Source organism: Hyperolius riggenbachi, chromosome 6 (genome assembly GCF_040937935.1).
Source record: "Hyperolius riggenbachi isolate aHypRig1 chromosome 6, aHypRig1.pri, whole genome shotgun sequence".
Lineage (NCBI taxonomy): Eukaryota > Metazoa > Chordata > Amphibia > Anura > Hyperoliidae > Hyperolius > Hyperolius riggenbachi.
Window position 1 is genome coordinate 271,809,045 of NC_090651.1, and position 20,951 is coordinate 271,829,995.

The 20,951-nt window shown below is 44.7% G+C and overlaps 1 protein-coding gene across 1 annotated transcript in view; it reads right to left on the reverse strand.

Annotated features, from left to right (window-relative positions):
• Positions 1–1,345: 1,345 nt before the first annotated feature.
• ATP5MG (ATP synthase membrane subunit g) overlaps positions 1,346–20,951 on the reverse strand; it is a 29,058-nt gene continuing 9,452 nt past the window's right edge. Inside the window, exons 2-3 of the mRNA XM_068240854.1 lie at positions 13,240–13,400; positions 1,346–1,533 (exon numbers count right to left, since the gene is read on the reverse strand). Coding sequence (XP_068096955.1) covers positions 1,435–1,533; positions 13,240–13,400 — 260 coding nt within the window. The 3' untranslated portion in view covers positions 1,346–1,434. The remainder of the gene's footprint in view (positions 1,534–13,239; positions 13,401–20,951) is intronic.

Here is a 20,951-nt window from a genome sequence, read left to right on the forward strand (position 1 = left end):
CCACTTTACAGTCACAGGTGATCAATGAGACATTAACCTTCATGTTGCTCAGAACTGGACCAATCAAATGCAGTTGCTGCAAATTTCAACTTGCCCAATTCCAAGCTTCATGCATGGCTGAAAAATTAGCAGGTCATGGATCATCTCTTCTTAAAGGACATCTGTAACAAGAGGGATATGGAGGCTGCTAATTCATTTCCTTTTAACCTCCCTGGCGTCAGGATTATTTCCAGATTAAGGGTCTAAAAGCTGTGCAATTTTTTCACAAGCTTTTAGACCCTAAAAACAAGAAAGAAAAAATACCACAGAGATCTGCAGCAGCTCCTGCATATAACCCACTCAGGCACAGGATTACTACACTGAGCTGCGGATTTACATCCCGAGCCTGAGTGCTTGTTTCCATGTAGTGCGCACTTATGTAAACGCGATCGCAGGGATAGCAGACAGTACACAGACTGCACTGTCTGCTGTTTCTATTCATGCGCGGCACACGTTTCTGACAATATTAGGTGCATGCTTGTTTCTGGTGTGATTCAAACACTACTGCAGCCAAATAGATCATCAGGGCTGCCAGGCAATTTGTATTGTTTAACTGCTTTAGGACCACAGGCTTACACCCCCTAGTGGCCAAGCCATTATTTACAATTCAGGCCACTGCAGCTTTAATAGTTCACTGCAGGGCCATACAGCTTAGCACACAAATGAATCTTGTCTGCTTTTCTTGCTACCAACAGAGCTTTCTTCTGGTGGCATCTGATTGCTGCTGTGATATTTTTTTTTTTTTAATAAACATGCCTTGTTTTCTTAAGTTATTCCCCCCCCCCCCCAATTCCTGCGATCGTCTCTCATAGGCTTCAGCCTATGAGAGGGATCGCTTTGTGTGCCTCTCCTGGTGACAGCTTAGTGACAGAGCTGTCCCCGTACAGCGCTGCACTAGGTCGCAGCGCTGTACGAGAAATTTCTGCTTTTTTGTTTTTAAATAGCCTGCAAGCTCCGATCGTGACTGGCAGGCTTTTTAGGGAGCGGCGCTCCATAACTCAGCGGGGATGCACAATCCCCGCTAATCTTCGTCCCCCAGGTCTTGGTCCTGGGGGAGCCACTCTACAGCCGCCGATGGGCGTTAGGCAGTCATAGAGTGATTAAAATAAATATGGGAGCCTCCAATTTCTTCTCAGTTCAGGTATCCTATAACAGCAGAAGGACCAGGGCTGTGGTGTCGGTACAAAAATCACCCAACTCCGACGTTTATGAAACCACCGACTCCAGATACCCAAAACTGCTCCGACTTCACAGCCCTGAGAAATCAACACTAAAAAAATAAAAGAATTTGCACAAACAAAGTAAATAAATTAAGTAGGGAGGTCATCATTTATTGAATAATTTCAGAAAAGTAAGTTGAGCTACAGATGAAAAACTGTACAATGAAAGAAAGCCTCAGACATTGTATCCAATCAGGCCACCTTTTCCAATGCATTCTCCGATGTAGAACCAAAAGAGAACTTCGGTTGCTACCAGGCCATTTCTGATTCCTTCCTGCAAATTAAGATAAAGAAAAGGTTACCAAGGTAACTATCTGAGAGAAACAATGTGCCATGCATAACCTCATTTCATTAAAGATCTATGTGAATGTTCATTATCCATCACACAGCAAATCTGTCCATATACAGATCGGACTGTAAAACTCAAAAACTTTGAGTAAAGAGCTCATACAGTGCTGCTCATAATTATTCATACATCTGGCAAATTTTTACTTTACATTACATTTATTCAACCAGCAAATAATTATTTGACAGGAAATGACATACAGTAGATGTCTCCCAAAAGAAAAAAAAGACGACAATGTACAAGAGGCATTGTTGTGGAAAAAAAAAATCTCAGCTTTTATTTACATTTGAGCAAAAAGTGTCCAGTCCAAAATTATTCATACCCTTATCAATAATCAATAGAAAAGCCTTTATTGGCTATTACAGCAATCAAATACTTCCTATAATTGCAGACCAGCCTTTTGCATGACTCCACAGGTATTTTTGCTCATTCATCTTTCAGGTTGGAGGGTCTTCTTGCCATCACCCTGATCTTTAGCTCCCTCCAAAGATTCTCAATTGGATTTAAGTCAGGACTGGGCCACTCCAAAACGTTTATGTTGTTGTCTGTTAACCATTTCGTCACCACTTTTGCTGTGTGTATTGGGTCATTGCCATGCTGAAATGTCCACTGGTGCCCAAGGCCAAGTTTCTCTGCAGACTGCCTGATGATGTCATTGAGAATCCTCATGTATTGCTCTTTTTTATGGTGCAGTTTACTGTGATTAGGTTCCCTGATCCATTGGCTGAAAAACACCCCTAATGTATTAGGTTCCCACCACCATGTTTGACAGTGGGGATGGTGTTCTTTGGGTTGAAGGCTTCTTTTTTATGCTAAATGAAGGAAACATCATTGTGACCAAACAATTCAATTTTTGTTTCTTCTGACCATAACACAGAAGACCAGAAGTCTTCTTCTTTGTCCAGATGAGCATTTGCAAAGGCCAAGTGAGCTTTTGTGTGCCTTATCTGGAGAAGTGGCTTTCTCCTTGGTCTGCATACGTGGAACCTAGCAGTGTGCAGTGTCTTTTGGATTGTCTGCCTTGAGACAGTGCCACCAGCAAAGCCAGATTCACTAGGATGGCCTTGGTGGTGATCCTTGGATTGTTTTTCACCACTCTCACCATCCTCCTGGCCAGCACAGGTGTCACTTTTGGCTTCTGACCACATCCGCTGAGATTTTCCAGTGTGGAACATTTTTTTTTTAAAATACTACTACTTTGTACTGTAGCCAGTGGAACTTGAAAACATTTAAAAATGGCCTTGTAGCGCTTTCCTGACTTGTTAGCAGCCACAATGCGCTCCCGCAGGTCCTCAGTGAGCTCCTTTGTCTTAGCCATGACTGTCCACAAACCAACTGCAGAGAACTGCTGTTTTTCACCTGTTGAGTTTAAAAACAGCTGTTCCCAATGAATCAGGGTAATTCAGATACTTAGCTTGGACTATTTGGAATGGTATAGAACTTTGGATTTTCCCACAGACTGCTTTTTATAAGCCGAAAGCTCACTGTTTATCCATCTCTAAGTTAGCCAATAAATGGTATCATCCTGATTCAAAACTCCTTGCTTTACTCATGGCTAACACGGTACAACACTCTACTGCTCCCACAGACTGACAGTTTGTGAAGGGTATGAATAATTTTGGACTGGACACTTTTTACTCAAATGTAAATAAAAGCTGATAATTCTCCCCCCCCCCCCCCCCACAATAATGCCTCTTGTACATAGTCTTATCTTTTGGGAGACACCTGTCATTTTCCATCAAAAAAATTACTTCCCGGTTGAATAAAAGTAACTAAGTTAAAATTTGCCAGAGGTATGAATAATTATGGGCAGCACTGTATATGTAAAAATTAGGGGTGGGACGGCGAATCCGGCGAATCCACGAATCCCTTGAATATTAGGAAATATTCGAGATTCGTGGATTCGAATCCCGACGCCATTTTCCACTATACGAATCCGCCAAATCCCGACACCGCATCGCCGCGCATCCGCCGCTCGCACTCGTCCTCCTCCGACCCCCCGCGCCTCCTCCGCTCGCCCCCCCTGCCCGCATAGTTACCATCTACTCACCTATCCATAGCGGAGCGCAGAGCGGCAGACCTCTCGCCGACTTCCTGGTTCCCCCTAGTGACCGGCTCTTACAATGACGTTATCAGTAAGAGCCGGTCCGGCCACTAGAGGGAACAGGGAAGTAACGAAGAGGTCTGCCGCTCTGCGCTCCACGGGAAAGGTGAGTAGATTATTATGCAGGGGTGAGCGGAGGAGGCAAGGGGGGACGGAGGGGGCAGTGGGGGGAGGGGGTTCTATCTACCTACCTACCTAACACTATCCCTACCTACCTACAGGCCGCTATACCTACCTACCTATAGGCACATATACGCTGCTACCTATACTGAAGGCCCATATACCCTGCTACCTATACTGAAGGCCCATATACCCTGCTACATATACTGAAGGCCCATATACCCTGCTACCTATACTGAAGGCCCATATACCCTGCTACCTATACTGAAGGCCCATATACCCTGCTACCTATACTGAAGGCCCATATACCCTGCTACCTATACTGAAGGCCCATAAACCCTGCTACCTATACTGAAGGCCCCTATACCTTGCTACCTATACTGAAAGCTACCAATATTGAAGGCACCCATACCTAGCTAGCTATACTGAAGGCACCTTTACCTCGCTACCTATGCCTGGGTACCTATACTGCGGGCAACTATACCACGGATCGCACAATTTTTATGTGCAGGATTCGTTAGATTCGGGATTCGAAAGGTTCGAGATATTCGAGAACCTTTTTAGATTCGGATCCGGATTCGAAGAAATTGTGGATTCGTCCCATCCCTAGTAAAAATATTTTGTAATCAAAACCTGAGCTGAACAGTAGAGGTGAAAATGAGGCCATACATTAGGGGTGGGCATGTGTGCTGAGCCTTTCCTATGTCTCGGATCTCTCCCAAGAGGCTCCGTTCCTCTCCAGTAGCAGCAACGACTTTAGCAAGTCACTGACCTTTGACCTGGAGGTACCAGCTCTATGTATGTGCAGTATGGCAGTTACAATCTCTATGCCCACTCTCGTCTTTCTCCCGCAATATTGGTGTGCGCACACGTCACATAGGACAGTTCATTAGAGGGGATACGGAGCCTGCAGCAGAGGATATCACAGAGGAAAGTTGGGAGCTGACACAGTGGTTGGAACTGACATAGTGCACAGGCTTAGAGCTAGTACCTCCAAGTCAAAGGTCAGTGACTCACAAGAGTCCTGGCCGCTACCAGGGAGAAACAGAGCCTCTTGGGAGCAATCAAAAACATGGGTAAAGCTTAGCACACATATGTATGGTTTCAATTTCACCACTAGTGTTCAGCTCAGAGAGGGAGGGGGAAAAAAAAAAAAAAGTGCTCTACAAGTGTTGGAATCCTATTTCATTTTGGCAATTTCCATATAAAAATTGTATAAGTAATTTACATTTCTATTTTCACAATTCCCATCTCATTTAGTTGAAATTATATATAGATTGATTTTTCTCTGTTGGAATCAAAAAGCTTGAGAGCTGCAGGCACTAGGGCCGCACTCAGGAAAGCAGTAACAGTGCTAGGGAGTCTTGCCCAAGGACGTCTTACTGAATAGGAAGATCTGAGATTTTAACCCTGGTCAACCTATGTCAGAGGCCCTTAACCAGTACACTATCCAGCCACATCTATATATCTCCTTTCGAGTCACTCTCCTGGCTCATCACAACTCAGAACTAATGTATATCAAAGGTTGATTGAATTTTTTTTTTTTTAATATTCAGAATTGGCTGACTCCATAGTCCTGAAACATTTTTCTTTTTCAAAGAGTATTCCTTCATACGGAATGCAATTTTTTTTTCCCCATATGTGTAAAAGACAAGTAAGTAGACTGCTTTTAAAAAATCACTAAGGAAGGAGGTCATTAACATAGATGAACGGGCCGCGCTGCAACAAAAGGTGCTATGCATTTTTGTGTTACTGCATCTGCAATGCACCAGTGTGCTCAGGCATTAAGGGCTAGTTCAGTATTAGAGGCAGAGGATTAGCAGGAAAGCAAGACAATTGGCATGGTGCAAAAGGAAATAAACATGTAAACCTCTACATGCCTCTCTCCCAAAGTTAACTTTAAAAGAGGAAGAATACCGGTACTCCTTTTCTTAAAAACACACCAAACAACCACTAGTATTTTTGCTACTCTGATGGCAAAATATATTTACTGACATAACATTAGTAAAATGCATGTAGATCACTAGAGATTGGACGAAAAAGCAGGCCACAAGTCATACATATGGATGTTGCACATGCACAATTCTGAAAGCTAAATGCAACATATTCACCGACTGTACATAGAAGCATAAAACTGTGTTTTGTTAGGAACAGTCTCTAACAACATACAGTGAAGCGAAAAACTATTTGCACCATTCCTGATTTCTTATTCTTTTGAATGTTTGTCACACTTAAATGTTTCTGCTCATCAAAAACCATTAACTATTAGTCAAAGATAACATAATTGAACACAAAATGCAGTTTTAAATGATGGTTTTTATTATTTAGTGAGAAAAAAAAAAAAAAAAAAAAAAACCTACATGGCCCTGTGTGAAAAAGAAATTGCCCCCTGAACCTAATAACTGGTTTGGCCACCCTTAGCAGCAATAACTGCAATCAAGCGTTTGCGATAACTTGCAACGAGTCTTTTACAGCGCTCTGGAGGAATTTTGGCCCACTCATCTTTGCAGAATTGTTGTTATTCAGCTTTATTTGAGGGTTTTCTAGCATGAACCGCCTTTTTAAGGTCATGCCACAACATCTCAATAGGATTCAGGTCAGGACTTTAACTAGGCCTCTACAAAGTCTTCATTTTGTTTTTATTCAGCCATTCAGAGGTGGATTTGCTGGTGTGTTTTGGGTCATTGTCCTGCTGCAGCACCCAAGATCGCTTCAGCTTGAGTTGACGAACAGATGGCTGGACATTCTCCTTCAGGATTTTTTGGTAGACAGTAGAATTCATGGTTCCATCCATCACAGCAAACCTTCCAGGTCCTGAAGCAGCAAAACCACCCCAGACCATCACACTACCACCACCATATTTTACTGCTGGTATGATGTTCTTTTGCTGAAATGCTGTGTTACTTCTACACCAGATGTTACGGGACACGCACTAACGGGACACGCACCTTCCAAAAAGTTCAACTTTTGTCTCGTCGGTCCACAAGGTATTTTCCCGAAAGTCTTGACAATCATTGAGATGTTTTTTTAGCAAAATTGAGATGAGCCTTAATGTTCTTTTTTGCTTAAAAGTGGTTTGCGCCTTGGATATCTGCCATGCAGGCTGTTTTTGCCCAGTCTCTTTCTTATGGTGGAGTCGTGAACACGGACCTAAATTGAGGCAAGTGAGGCCTGCAGTTCTTTAAATGTTGTCCTGGGGTCTTTTGTGGCCTCTCGGATAAGTTTTCTCTGCGCTCTTTGGGTAATTTTGGTCGGCCGGCCACTCCTGGGAAGGTTCATCACGGTTCCATGTTTTTGCCATTTGTGGATAATGGCTCTCACTGTGGTTCGCTGGAGTCCCAAAGTTTTAGAAATGGCTTTATAACCTTTACCAGACTGATAGATCTCAATTACTTTTGTTCTCATTTGTTTCTGAATTTCTTTGGATCTTGGCATGATGTCTAGCTTTTGAGGTGCTTTTGGTCTACTTCTGTGTCAGATAGCTCCTATTTAAGTGATTTCTTGATTGAAACAGGTGTGGCAGTAATCAGGCCTGGAGGTGACTACAGAAATTGAACTCAGGTGTGATAAACCACAGTTAAGTTATTTTTTAACAAGGGGGGCAATCACTTTTTCACACATGGCCATGTAGATTTGGAGTTTTTTCTCACTAAATAATAAAAACCATCATTTAAAACTGCATTTTGTGTTCAATTATGTTATCTTTGACTAATAGTTAACGTTTTTTGATGAGCAGAAACATTTAAGTGTGACAAACATGCAAAAGAATAAGAAATCAGGAAGGGGGCAAATAGTTTTTCACATCACTGTATGCCTGTAAGGGATGGTTTGTCCCAGAGAGAAATGACATTCATGACCAATGTGATCTAAATGGTCAGTTGTCAAAAGCACCGCCTATTGCAGTGAGGATCGATAAGCCCAATCTTGTGCAGTTCAGTAGCTTGGATAACCGAGGTATACAGGATCTTCTCAAAAAATTAGCATATTGTGATAAAGTTCATTATTTTCTGTAATGTACTGATAAACTTTAGACTTTCATATATTTTAGATTCATTACACACAACTGAAGTAGTTCAAAGCCTTTTATTGTTTTAATATTGATGATTTTGGCATACAGCTCATGAAAACCCAAAATTCCTATCTCAAAAAATTAGCATATCACGAAAAGTTTCTCTAAACAAGCTATTAATCTAATCATCTGAATCAACTAATTAACTCTAAACACCTGCAAAAGATTCCTGAGGCTTTTAAAATTCCCAGCCTGGTTCATTACTCAAAACCGCAATCATGGGTAAGACTGCCGACCTGACTGCTGTCCAGAAGGCCATCATTGACACCCTCAAGCAAAAGGGTAAGACACAGAAAGAAATGTCTGAACGAATAGGCTGTTCCCAGAGTGCTGTATCAAGGCACCTCAGTGGGAAGTCTGTGGGAAGGAAAAAGTGTGGCAAAAAACGCTGCACAACGAGAAGAGGTGACCGGACCCTGAGGAAGATTGTGGAGAAGAACCGATTCCAGACCTTGGGGGACCTGCGGAAGCAGTGGACTGAGTCTGGAGTAGAAACATCCTGAGTCTCCGTGTACAGGTGTGTGCAGGAAATGGGCTACAGGTTCCACATTCCCCAGGTCAAGCCACTTTTGAACCAGAAACAGCAACAGAAGTGCCTGACCTGGGCTATAGAGAAGCAGCACTGGACTGTTGCTCAGTGGTCCAAAGTACTTTTTCGGATGAAAGCAACATTTGCACGTCATTCGGAAATCAAGGTGCCAGAGTCTGGAGGAAGACTGGGGAGAGGGAAATGCCAAAATGTCTGAAGTCCAGTGTCAAGTACAGGTCAGGCGCTTCTGCCGCTGTTTCTGGTTCAAAAGTGGCTTTATCTGGGGAATGCGGCACCTGTAGCCCATTTCCTGTACATGCCTGTACACGGTGGCTCTGGATGGTTCTACTCCAGACTCAGTCCACTGCTTCCACAGGTCCTCCAAGGTCTGGAATCGGTCCATCTCTGCAATCTTCCTCAGAGTCCGGTTACCTCTTCTCGTTGTGCAGCGTTTTCTGCCACACTTTTTCCTTCCCACAGACTTCTCACTTAGGTGCCTTGATACAGCACTCTGGAAACAGCCTATTCGTTCAGAAACTTCTTTCTGTGTCTTACCCTCTTGCTTGAGGGTGTCAATGATGGCCTTTTGGACAGCAGTCAGGTCGGCAGTCTTACCCATGATTGCGGTTTTGAGTAATGAACCAGGCTGGGAGTTTTTAACCATCTTAGCGGTATGGACGAGCTCAGCTCGTCCATCACCGCCGATGGCTGCCGCTCAGGCCCTGCTGGGCCGATTTTGCTCAAATAAAGAGCAGCACACGCAGCCGGCACTTTGCCAGCCGCGTGTGCTGCCCGATCGCCGCCGCTCTGCGGCGCTCCGCCGCGAGCAGCGGCGAAAGAGGGTCCCCCCAGCCGCCTGAGCCCTGCGCTGCTGGAACAAATAGTTCCGGCCAGCGCTAAGGGCTGGATCGGAGGCGGCTGACGTCAGGACGTCGGCTGACGTCCATGACGTCACTCCGCTCGTCGCCATGGCGACAGGAGAAGCCAAACACGGAAGGCTGCTCATTGCGGCCTTCCGTGTTACTTCTGGCTGCCGGAGGCGATCGGAAGAACGCCTCCGGAGCGCCATCTAGTGGGCTTTCATGCAGCCAACTTTCAGTTGGCTGCATGAAATAGTTTTTTTTAAATTTAAAAAAAACCCTCCCGCAGCCGCCCTGGCGATCTTAATAGAACGCCAGGGTGGTTAAAACCTCCAGGAATCTTTTGCAGGTGTTTAGAGTTAATTAGTTGATTCAGATTAGGTTAATAGCTCGTTTAGAGAACCTTTCCGTGATATGCTAATTTTTTGAGATAGGAATTTGGGGTTTTCATGAGCTGTATGCCAAAATCATCAATATTAAAACAATAAAAGGCTTTGCGGAAAAAAAGTGGGATCAGCGCATCACCAGGCCGCCTCTGAATGGCCTCAGCTCAGAGATGCGCTGAGCCCCCCCAGAAACTGCAAACGCACCTTGAACCCAAACAGAGGCTCTGCATATACACCAAAGGAAAACTATTAAGTGGGAGCAGCTGACCAGAATAATAAAAGGCTTTGAACTACTTCAGTTGTGTGTAATGAATCTAAAATATATGAAAGTCTAATGTGTATCAGTACTTTACAGAAAATAATGAACTTTATCACAATATGCTAATTTTTTGAGAAGATCCTGTACATGGTAGAGATCACATACGCAGTAACCATCAGTGCAGAAAACACAGATTAACCTCCCTGGCGTTCTATTAAGATTGCCAGTGCAGCTGCAGGAGGGTTTTTTTTTTTATAAAAAAAAAAAAAACTATTACATGCAGCCAACTTTGCATGAAAGCCCACTAGAGGGCGCTCCTGTAGCGTACTTCCGATCGCTTCCGGCGATCAGAAGTAACAAGGAAGGCTGCAATGAGCAGCCTTCCTTGTTTTGCTTTCCCGAGCGGAGTGACGTCATGGACGTCAGCCGACGTCCTGACGTCTGCCCCCTCCGATCCAGCCCTTAGCGCTGGCCGGAACTGTTTACTGGGGGTACCCTCTTTCGCCGCTGCACGCGGCGGATCGCAAAGTGCCGGCTGAGTGTGCTGCTTTTTATTTGAAAGAAATCGGCCCAGCAGGGCCTGAGCGGCAGCCTCCGGCCGTGATGGACGAGCTGAGCTCATCCAGATTGCTAAGGAGGTTAACTCACCCTGTTTGTGTTTAGAGTAGAGAGCCTGTCTAATTCTCCCTCAGCTGCACGTAATTTCATCTCTCAGCTGTGTCAGCACAACAATCTCAGCAAGCCTTGGCACTGCAGCCAATTAGTAAACACAGGATGTTAACCCTTGGTCTGCTTCCATGAAAGCAGTAAGTAGAAATTGCAGATTTATTGCAGGAGTTCTGTGGGCTGTAACAAAAATGTTTTTCTTTAATGGTTATGCTGTTGCTCATCTCAGGTCCGCTTTGTACCCGGACAATTTTTGCAAGAGGCCCACTAGGTGGCATTGGTGCGCTCCGTTATTCGACAGGGAATATAAATCTCAAAAGGGCCCTCTAGATCAGCCTTTCTCAACCTTTTTACCCTGGAGGAACCCCTGCAAATAACTTTTGGATCTCGAGGAACCCCTGCATTTATTTTGCAGGAGGCATGGTCTTTAAAAGTATGTGTGGCTGTTTATTTCACTACCCCCATTACACTGCCACTCGTTATACCATCTCCTGATGCCCCAATTTAGTGCTTCTTGTTACAGTACCATCTATTATAGTGTGCTCTATTATACTTCCCCCACGATGGGGGAAAATGCCAAGGAACCCCTGCAGAGTCCTCAAGGAACCCTGGGGTTCCTGGGAACCCTGGTTGAGAAAGCCTGCTCTAGATGGTATTAGGGTTCTTCTGGTTGGTCATGAGTTTTTAAATGCTCAAAAAACCCCACTAGATGGTGCCGTGCCTAAAGTTCATTGGATTAAGTGTAATATCGATATGCATTGGTATTAATCGGGGAGAAAAGGTGGACCTGACGCAGTTATGTCCTGATGAAGCCCCTGGATGGGGCGAAACATGTTGACACCATATGCTACATAATCACACCAGGTACACCACGCAGACAGCACATTTTATTCTCGACCCATCTTGTCAAGCTCCATCACTAAGCTTTGGGGCCATACCGCGCCACGGATTTCATCTGCCTTGCTTGCTAGGCCAACCAGACTTCAGTTATCCAGGCATGTGGTAATCACGGATAGATTTCCTGCATATTATATTCGAACTACAGCTAGTCCCCGGCTCACGAACACCTGTCGATGCAAACTACCATGATGTTGGGGCCTCTCTGTATTGTCCCCGTGTCTTACTCTGCTCCTCCGTATATAGTTAAAATCAGCGACCGTGCGTTTGTCACCTCATCCATCAGAGCCCACAGCGATTGGAGATCTCTCCTCTCCCTCGCTGTTTCCCAGTGCAAGCTTCTGCTGATTGCGTCATAAAATGTGACCTGACCAGCAGTAGAGGAACAGTGAGAAAGAGGCGAGGTCTGATCGCCATAGGCTCTGAAAGATGAAGCAAGAGATGCACTGCTTTAATCTACACAAAGAGAAGCAGAGGAAGACACCGGTGGCAGAGGAGAACAAGAGGGACAGAATAATTAGGGGAGGACTTCTACAAGGTGCCCCATGGACCATGGAAACACCAGGTTTAGTTTTTTACCCCAGTTTTTTGTCCTCTAAAGCTAGGTGCATCTTATAGTCTGGAGCGTCTCATATTCCGAAAAATATGGTACATGTTGTGGCATAGTTGCACGTGGAAAGTTTATTTCAAAACTTTAAATACAAGAATTATACGGATGTGACAGTGTTTGGCTACAGATGGCGCTTTATGCTGGTAGTAAGCTATCAATACCATTGGCTGACGGACATGTTTGCAAAGGTGTACTGGTGCAGCTTCATACAAGGAGCCATTGCTTAACTGGACTGGATGCATACAGCTTGCAGTACTGGCCCTATATAGAGCTATCTGAACTACTGAACTGCACAAGATTGGGCTATCGGGCCTCATTGCAGCAAGTGTTTCTTTTGGCAACTGACTATTTAGATCACATTCACCATGAATGGTATTACCTTCTATGAGACAAACCATCCTTTTATGGCTTATGAGGTCGCTAGGGACTGCTCCTAACACACAGTTATGGGAGTGCATTTATGCTTATGTGTAAATATATTGCATTTAGTTTTCAGAACTGTGCATGTTCAATAACATGGTGCAATGTCATATGTATGACTTTTTTGGCCACGCGTTTCACTAATGTTAGATCAATAAATATACTTTGCAGTTGAAGCAGCAAATACTGCTAATTGTTTGGTGAGTTTTGAGTCCTATTTAACTGCTTCTGGACCAGCGTGGTTGAAATCTACGTCCTGCTTGTGGCTCTGAGGGGACGTAGATTTCAACAATCATGGTCGCGCTGTCCCACCGCTCTGTTTTCCCTCCAGAACCCTCTTGCCCTGCCATCAGTATGACGGCAGAGCTGTGTGAGCCAGTCAGGAGCTGATTTCATTGGCTCCTGCTGCTGTCATCACTGTAAGCCAATTCCATTGGCTTACATTGATGGACAGCATTAGGAGCCAAAGAAAGCGGCTCCTGACCTGCTGAAAGCGCTCTGCTGTCATAGGGATGGCAGAGAGAGGGGCCTGCTGCGATGGAAGAGCAGTGGACCATTGCGGTGATTTATCGGTAAGCGCAGTTTTACCGTACCAGCAGTCTCTGGTCCTTATGGGGCAGAGACTGCTGGTACGGAAGTAGCTAACAAGTGTTGGTACCTACACAGAATTGCAGGTATATACTATTAATACACTTAGTTTTAACTATTTCTTACCCTGACAGTTAGTTGAGACCAGCGGCGAGTTTGGAATGCTTTCACCAATCCTTTAATACCCTCAATAGCTTTTGGAATTTCTGCAGGAGAAGGGGGGACTAGTTCAACACGTGCATAGTACCAGAATCGCTCCAGCCGTGGCCTTGAATAAGCAATGGTAGCTAGAAGAAAATGTCATTTGGTCAACAAAAGAATTCAACAGCAAACATTTAATGCACCACGTTATAGTGAAACCTGGTTAATTAAGAAATGATAGGCAGTCTTGAAAAAGTATGTGAAAGCGTGGGCTTTCGCATCTTGTCAGCATGTTATGTTTTTCTGCTCAAGGGTGGTTCAGCTACATTTGAACACATTTATGTTGCGGCTTTCCAAACCCAGCAAGTTCTATTATGCTGCTTTTGAAGTTTGTGGATGCAATGAAAAGAATAACTGAGTACAAGTGGCATAAATTTGCACATTGTGTTTGGGTTTCATTCACTTTAAATGGGGTGCCAATGTGATCTAAAACTTGAGTTGCTAGGCTTGAATGAAGTGCTTGAGACTAGAAAATAACTGAGCAGCATGTTTGTAAAGGAAGAGTCACGTGCAACATTTAGAACGACTGATCAGTTGCCCATTAAAGAGCAGTGTTCTCCCCAGCATTTTTTCCAGCCAGGTGGCATGAAATAGTAGCCGTGTGGCATGGAAAAGTAGTCGGGTGGCGTGAGATGAGAGAATGCAGGGTCAGCATAGGAAGAGGTGAGCCAATGACAGCCGGGTGCTCACCAAAACTAGAGTGGAGCACCCGGCTAAAAGAGCCTGGGAGAACACTGAACAGTTCTGTACTGGTGGGGTGGAGGAACTTCACTTACAGTTGGGTCCATAAATATTTGGACAGAGACAACTTTTTTTTTCTCATTTTGGTTTGGTACATTGCCACAGTGAATGTTAAAGGGATACTGTAGGGGGGTTGTGGGAAAATGAGTTGAAGCTACCCAGGGCTTCTAATGGTCCCCCGCAGACATCCTGTGCCCGTGCAGCCACTCACCGATGCTCCGGCCCCGCCTCCGGATCACTTCTGGAATTTCAGACTTTAAAGTCTGAAAACCACTGCGCTTGCGTTGCCGTGTCCTCACTTGCCCTGATGTCACCAGGAGCGCACCGTGCAGGCACAGACCATACTGGGCCTGCGCAGTACGCTGCTGGTGCCATCAGCGGGAGTGAGGACACGGCAACGCAGGCGCAGTGGTTTTCAGACTTTAAAGTCTGAAATTCCCGAAGTGAACCAGAGGCGGGGCCGGAGCATTAGGGAGTGGCTGCGGGGGCACAGGATGTCTGTGGAGGACCATTAGAAGTCTCGGGTAACTTCAAATCATTTTCCCCCAACCCCCCTACAGTATCCCTTTAAATTAAACGACTCAGATGCAGTAGATGTGCAGACTTTAGCTTTAATTAAGTGGAGTGAACAAAAATGATTGCATAAAAATGTGAGCAAGTCAATTTTCCCCTAAGCCTTCAACATTTACATTTTTTTTATTGATCCCTCCCTACTATCCCATCTCTTCTCCCTTATGCCTCCAAACTACGCAAGAGCCTGCTTTACAAAATGCTGACAGAATTTCTCAACATGCTACTAGACTCTTCATTCTGGCTTTTGCACCGCACACTTCATTGAAATAAAGCGTAGCCAAAAGGCAACTTCTCTCACCACCTTTTGAATCTTTCTTCTTTTTGTGTAACTGCCAGACACCCTCTCCTACTCTAGACTCTGCAATGTATCGGTGACAAGACACTGCTTTCTCTTTCTTTGCTTTCCATTTATCTTAACTTGTTCCAAGTCTCTTCCAGAGGTATATATTTCTCCCTCCCCACCCTATTGGTGTTGCTCAAGGCTCAACTGTGCTCTTCTCCCTTGTTACATCTTTCTTGAAAAAATAATTTTAGCCCGTCTGCAAACCACTCAGATGACACCCAAATTTATCATTACACCACTGAGTTGAATAAAGTCTTATGGTGTATGACTCAAAAAGTACCTGAAACTCAACTTGCATAAAAACTGAATTACCTTCTCCTCCCAAAGCCTCTCGTTTTGTAATGAACAATCATGTCCCCAAATCACGAAGCCATGCTCTCAACATCAAAAATATCTCTAGGTCCTGCCATCTTTGCTTGCTCAAAAATTCCATATTACAATGCTTCATATCCAAACCAACCAAACTCCTTGTACATACTCTTGTACTCACCAACCACTGGCACACACTCCAGTCTAGTACTCCACCAATTAGACTAGTGTTTCCCAACCCAGTCCTCAAGGCCCACCAACGGTATATGGTTTGTGGAACTCCAAAGAAGTAGTAAATCAACTCTGCTGAGACAATAATTAACCCAGCTATGAATGCTTGCGGTTTCCTGCAACACTTGTACTGTTGGTGGGCTTTGAGGACAAGGTTGGGGAACACTGAAGTAGATTCTCACATATAGGAATTAGAATGCAAAAATACAAGTGCAGCAGCCAGGCTTTTAGAGCATCTCAGAGTAGAAAACAGATAATTCAGCTCTCTGTGTAGATGCTGAATAACAAAACAAAAACAACTCTTGGCTAAGGGAGCAATTGCCGAGGCTTATTGGGAAGGGTTAATGTATGGTCTGACTCTTCCCCAGCCGCGCTGCAGCAGATATTGTGTGTGATTTGATGCTTATGCCACCATTTACTATTATGTCTTATATGCACTACTCCTGTAGCTTGACGCTATATCTTGATGACTATACGGTTATGCATCATGAGCTATGTTGTGTAATAAAAATTTGAAGTTAAAAAAATAAATCATAAAACACCTGGGACAAGACCGTGGGATTCCAGGAAACCACTAAGTATAGTTGATATTTTTTTTTACTTTTTACTGCACATTTGCTTTAATTCAGCCAATTTTGATTAGCCCAATTCGAAACTACATATACAATTTGAATAAGAATTACCGTGCCTGCAAACCAGATTTATTAGTATTCCATTGATCATCTCTAGTACAGAGTAAGAAACTCCTACTCAGCTGGAAGCTCTATACTTTGTGCACAGAACTTTAGGCAATGCATCTGACTTTTCCAAAGGGAATATTTCTGGAACGGCTGCATCAAACATTGTGAATAATGGCATAAGACCAAAAAGGTACATAGATACATCCAATTTTGATTGACCAATTGTACCACTTCTATGTAGCAAGAGGACCAAAAATGTTTAAATACTATGAAAAGATTATGTAAATAAGCTCTAATACTACGTGGAGGTGGTAAAATTGGATATGTACACACTCGAGGCCTCTTTCCCACGGATGTCTGAACTGCTTGTTTCTCAAGCAGTTCAGTGTCCCATCTGCTGCCCATGATTGCGATTTGGGTGCAATGAAACTGCAGCCAAATGGCAGCAGTTTTAACACCACGTGTGTCAAGTGCTGACACATGACGGCACTACCTGGCAGCGAACAACTGTCTCACGTTGTGTCTATGCAACTCCATGGGGGGATTCCTTTCCACAGCTGTGCCAAGAGGTGCTGTGCTGGTGGACAGAAGCAGCTGGACAGCTGCTCGTGGAAAAAAAGCCTTAATCACCTGTCAGGGTTCTTGCAAATCGCCGGGGTTCTGTTGATCCAGTCACTGGTATCAAGGGACGAACAGCGTCAGGGCGTGGAGACTAAACAAGCACAGGTCTTAACCGGCGCACCCCACGAGGGATAATGGGCCGTTACCCCTAGTGGGTGGCGGACTACTTTGCTGCCTGCGGCTTTCCAGGTCATGACCCCCAGGACTACAGCACCAGTGCAGGGAAGAACAGAGGGTACCTGATAGAATAGGAGGGGGTTCGAGTAGAACGTCGAGCTATGAGGCCAGGACAGGCTTGCTGGACAGGAAGGCCTAACCTGAAGGGAATCCCAGGAGGGGAATGGACATGCAAGGGAAAACCCAGAAAGGGAGCAGACTGTGGGGGTCTCAGGAGGAGAACAGACAGGCTGGGTAATCCCGGGAAGTGGAAAGCTGACTGGAGGGATTTCCAGGAAGGGAGCGGTCCAGCTGGGGGAATACCCGGGAAAGGAGCGGCTGGAGGGGCTCCCAGGAGGGGAGCTGGCAGGCAGTGGGAATCCTGGGATGCTGCAGCTGACAGGAGTTCCCGTAGGGGAACTGACAGGCAAGGGGAATACCAAGAATGCTGCAGCTGTCTGGAGAAGTTCCCGGAGGGGAACTGGCAGGCAGGGGAAAACCCTGCGATGGGCACTGGCTGGAGGAGTTCCCAGAGGGTAACGGACAGCAGAACGAATCCCCAGGAGGCTGCGGCTGACAGGGAAGTGACTGGCAGGGACATGACTGGCAGGCGACTAATAGGCTCACAGAGGACTGACAGGATAGAATCCTAGGAAGGAATCTGACAGACAGCAATATAGGGAAAACCAAGGTAGGCTTAGGCAAACTGGCTGGGAAAGTAGCAAAGGGTAAACCAACAGGAATCAGGAAATGCCATGGCTGTGACCAGGGATGCAACAGCATCTCTGAATGAGAGCACCAGGTTTAAATACCCTGGCTCTCAATCACGGAGGGCAAAGTACCGCTCTCCACCACAGGGATAAGGGAGGAGAGACGTGCGAGCGCGCCTAGCAACAGAGGACACCGGAAGTCTGTTGGGTCGGCGTCCCTCCACCATGCTGGAAGGAGGAGAGCTGAGTGGGACACCTTACAGGAGTCAGCACAGGTTGCGGAGAGAGATGAGTAATTTAACAAGTGATTGTTCTATCACTGTTGTAAAACAAGTGACCCCTGACAGTTTGCAACAAACGCTGACGGTGAACGCTTGTATTAAACAAAGTTCTACTGATCAGATCGTTAGCAGAAGTGCTATACTGCTTACCCAGAAGGGCGCAATTAGCCACATGAGTGGATTCAATGGAGCAACCGTTTATTATCGTTAGTTAGAGCTGGTGCACACTACATGAGCTTTTTAAATGGTAGAGATTTTAAAAGCTCTTGCTAATGCAATGCTAGGGGGGATTTTACAAAAATCGCATCGCTCCACTGTGAACAACACAAAGGATAACATTAGCAAGAGCTTTTAAAAAAATCACAAAGCGCTTAAAAAAGCTCTTGCAGTGTGCACCAACCAATCAACCAGGACATATTTGGTCCACATGGATGACAATCACTGACTTTTACTGTTGTTGGTACCCTTTTTTTCTTTGCGGACCCGTTGCTCCTCAGTGGCCGAAGAGGTTGAACTTTAGCTTAAAGGACCACTCCAGTGAAAAAAAGTAAGAAGTTAAAATCTGTCAGAACAGGTTTTGGACTAGTCCAGGGATAGGCAAACTTGCCTCTCCAGCTGTTAAGGAACTACCAGTCCCACAATGCATTTGTCTTTATGAATCATGACTGTTGCTGTCAGATGCATTGTGAGATGCATTGTGAGACTTGTAGTTCCTTAACAGCTGGAGAGCCAAGTTTGCAGATCACTGGACTAGTCCCATCTACTCAAGGGGGATTCTCAGGGTTTGCTTGGTTTTCAAAAGCATTTCCTGAACAGCAGTTTAACTGCCAAAAGTAGTAAGATACCAGCCAGCCTCCCTACTCCCTTGCACACTGTTTTGTCAGTTACGACTTAGCAACTGCAGTTCAGGAAATGCTTATGAAAAAAAAAAAGAATCCCCCATGAAGAGATGGACTAGTCCAAAACCTGTTGGTTCTGTCAGATTTTAACTGCTTACTTTTTTCGCAGGAGTGGTCCTTTAAAATAGAAAGTTTGGGTATTGCATTACACACAGCTCCCAACAGTATAAACATTTAAAGGGAACCTGAAGAGAGTAAAATTTTTAAAATAAATAGATGATGTAGCTGCAAATGAATATTACATACTAACCTCACCGTCAGTCCCTTTTAGAAGCTCACCATTTTCTTCTTACAGTGATCCCTTCCAGTTCTGAAAATGGCTTCAATTCACTAAGATCATGATGGAGATAATAAGGCAAGAGATAACTTACCTCCACACGAGAGAGAGTTATCGTAGGTCTTCATTTCTTAGTTACCTTCTCTGTAGTTATTTTCACACGCAGTTAATTAACAGCCTGTCTTTAACTGTCATTCTGGATTTATTTTAAAGATTGAAGAGTTAACTTTAGGTTTGTCTGAGGTAAAATGTTTCCTGAATACTACATGCCTCATCACCATGGTGATAACTCTAGAAAAGTTATTAAAGACAGGAGATGAACTTAGTGAATTGAGGCCATTATCTTGTCAGAACTGAATTATACCAGTTGCTGTCAATTATATATCACCTGCTGTAAGTTGCAACTGAATGTGCAAGGTAATGTCCATGTTTTCCTATGGCTCAAGTGGGTGATATTAAAGTTTAACAGTGTGCTGACCAGGACGTTATTATGGGGTAATGGCCATTTTTAAAATGGAGGACGGAGAATTCCATTGATCATAGTGGACAAATGGGACACAGGAGATGAGAAAGAGATTGAGGAGTAGACTACACAGGAGGTAAGTATTACCTGTATATGGTTATTTTGACTTTTTATTTTCAGTTCAGGTTTTCTTTTTAAAGATTTAGTTCAGGTTGTTGATTTATTAATGCATATTGTGTTAAATATATTACAATTTGTAAAGCACAGTTTTGTGCATTGTACTAAAAGAAAAAAAAAAAAGAAAAAAACTAGTGCATTATTTGTTTATTTCCTGTCTGGGATTACAATGCCAAATTCCTGAGTGAATGACAAATGCATCTTAGCTGAATTAAACAGCTGTCTATAGCAGTGCTGTCCAACTTCGCGGGCACGGAGGGCCGTTTTTTTTCCAGACCACGTGGTGGAGGGCCGACAGACCTAAATCTAGCAGAAGATTTCTTCACAAAATACAATTAGAGTGATATCAAATTCCCCCCACAAAATGCAACCAGATTGGCCGCAGATTTGCCCACAAAATGCAACCAGATTGGCCGCAGATTTGACCACAAAATGCAGTCAGATTGGCCGCAGATTTGACCACAAAATGCAGTCAGATTGGCCGCAGATTTGACCACAAAATGCAGTCAGATTGGCCGCAGATTTGACCACAAAATGCAGTCAGATTGGCCGCAGATTTGACCACAAAATGCAGTCAGATTGGCCGCAGATTTGACCACAAAATGCAGTCAGATTGGCCGCAGATTTGCCCACAAAATGCAGTCAGATTGACCGCAAATTCGCCCACAAAATGCAGTCAGATTGGCCCCAAATCCGCCCACAAAATGCAGTCAGATTGGCCCCAAATCCGCCCACAAAATGCAGTCAGATTGGCTTCTACAATGTACTAATTACCGCCCCTCTCCTCTCTGCTCCGCTCCCCTCGTTCCCGTTTCCCCCGTGCTACCTCTGCCTCACCTCTAAGATCGGACCGGGCAGGAGATGGCAACCAGCCAGACCAGCGCACGGCAGCCACGCGGTGGATTTAAATGCAGGAAGTGACATCATCGGTCACGTCCAGCATTTAAAGTCCCCCGTGTGGCTGGTTACTATCTCCTGCCGCTGATCTGAGGTGAGACGGCGGCAGCATCGGGGGAACGAGGGGGGGGGGGTGTAAATTTACATTACAGCAGGTGAGGCATGTGGAAAAAAAAAAAAAAAAAAAGTCCTCTCAGCTTTGGCTAACACTGCCACAGCAGGGGGGCCGCAGCAAAAGGCCTGGTGGGCCTGATGCGGCCCGCCAGTTGGACAGCACTC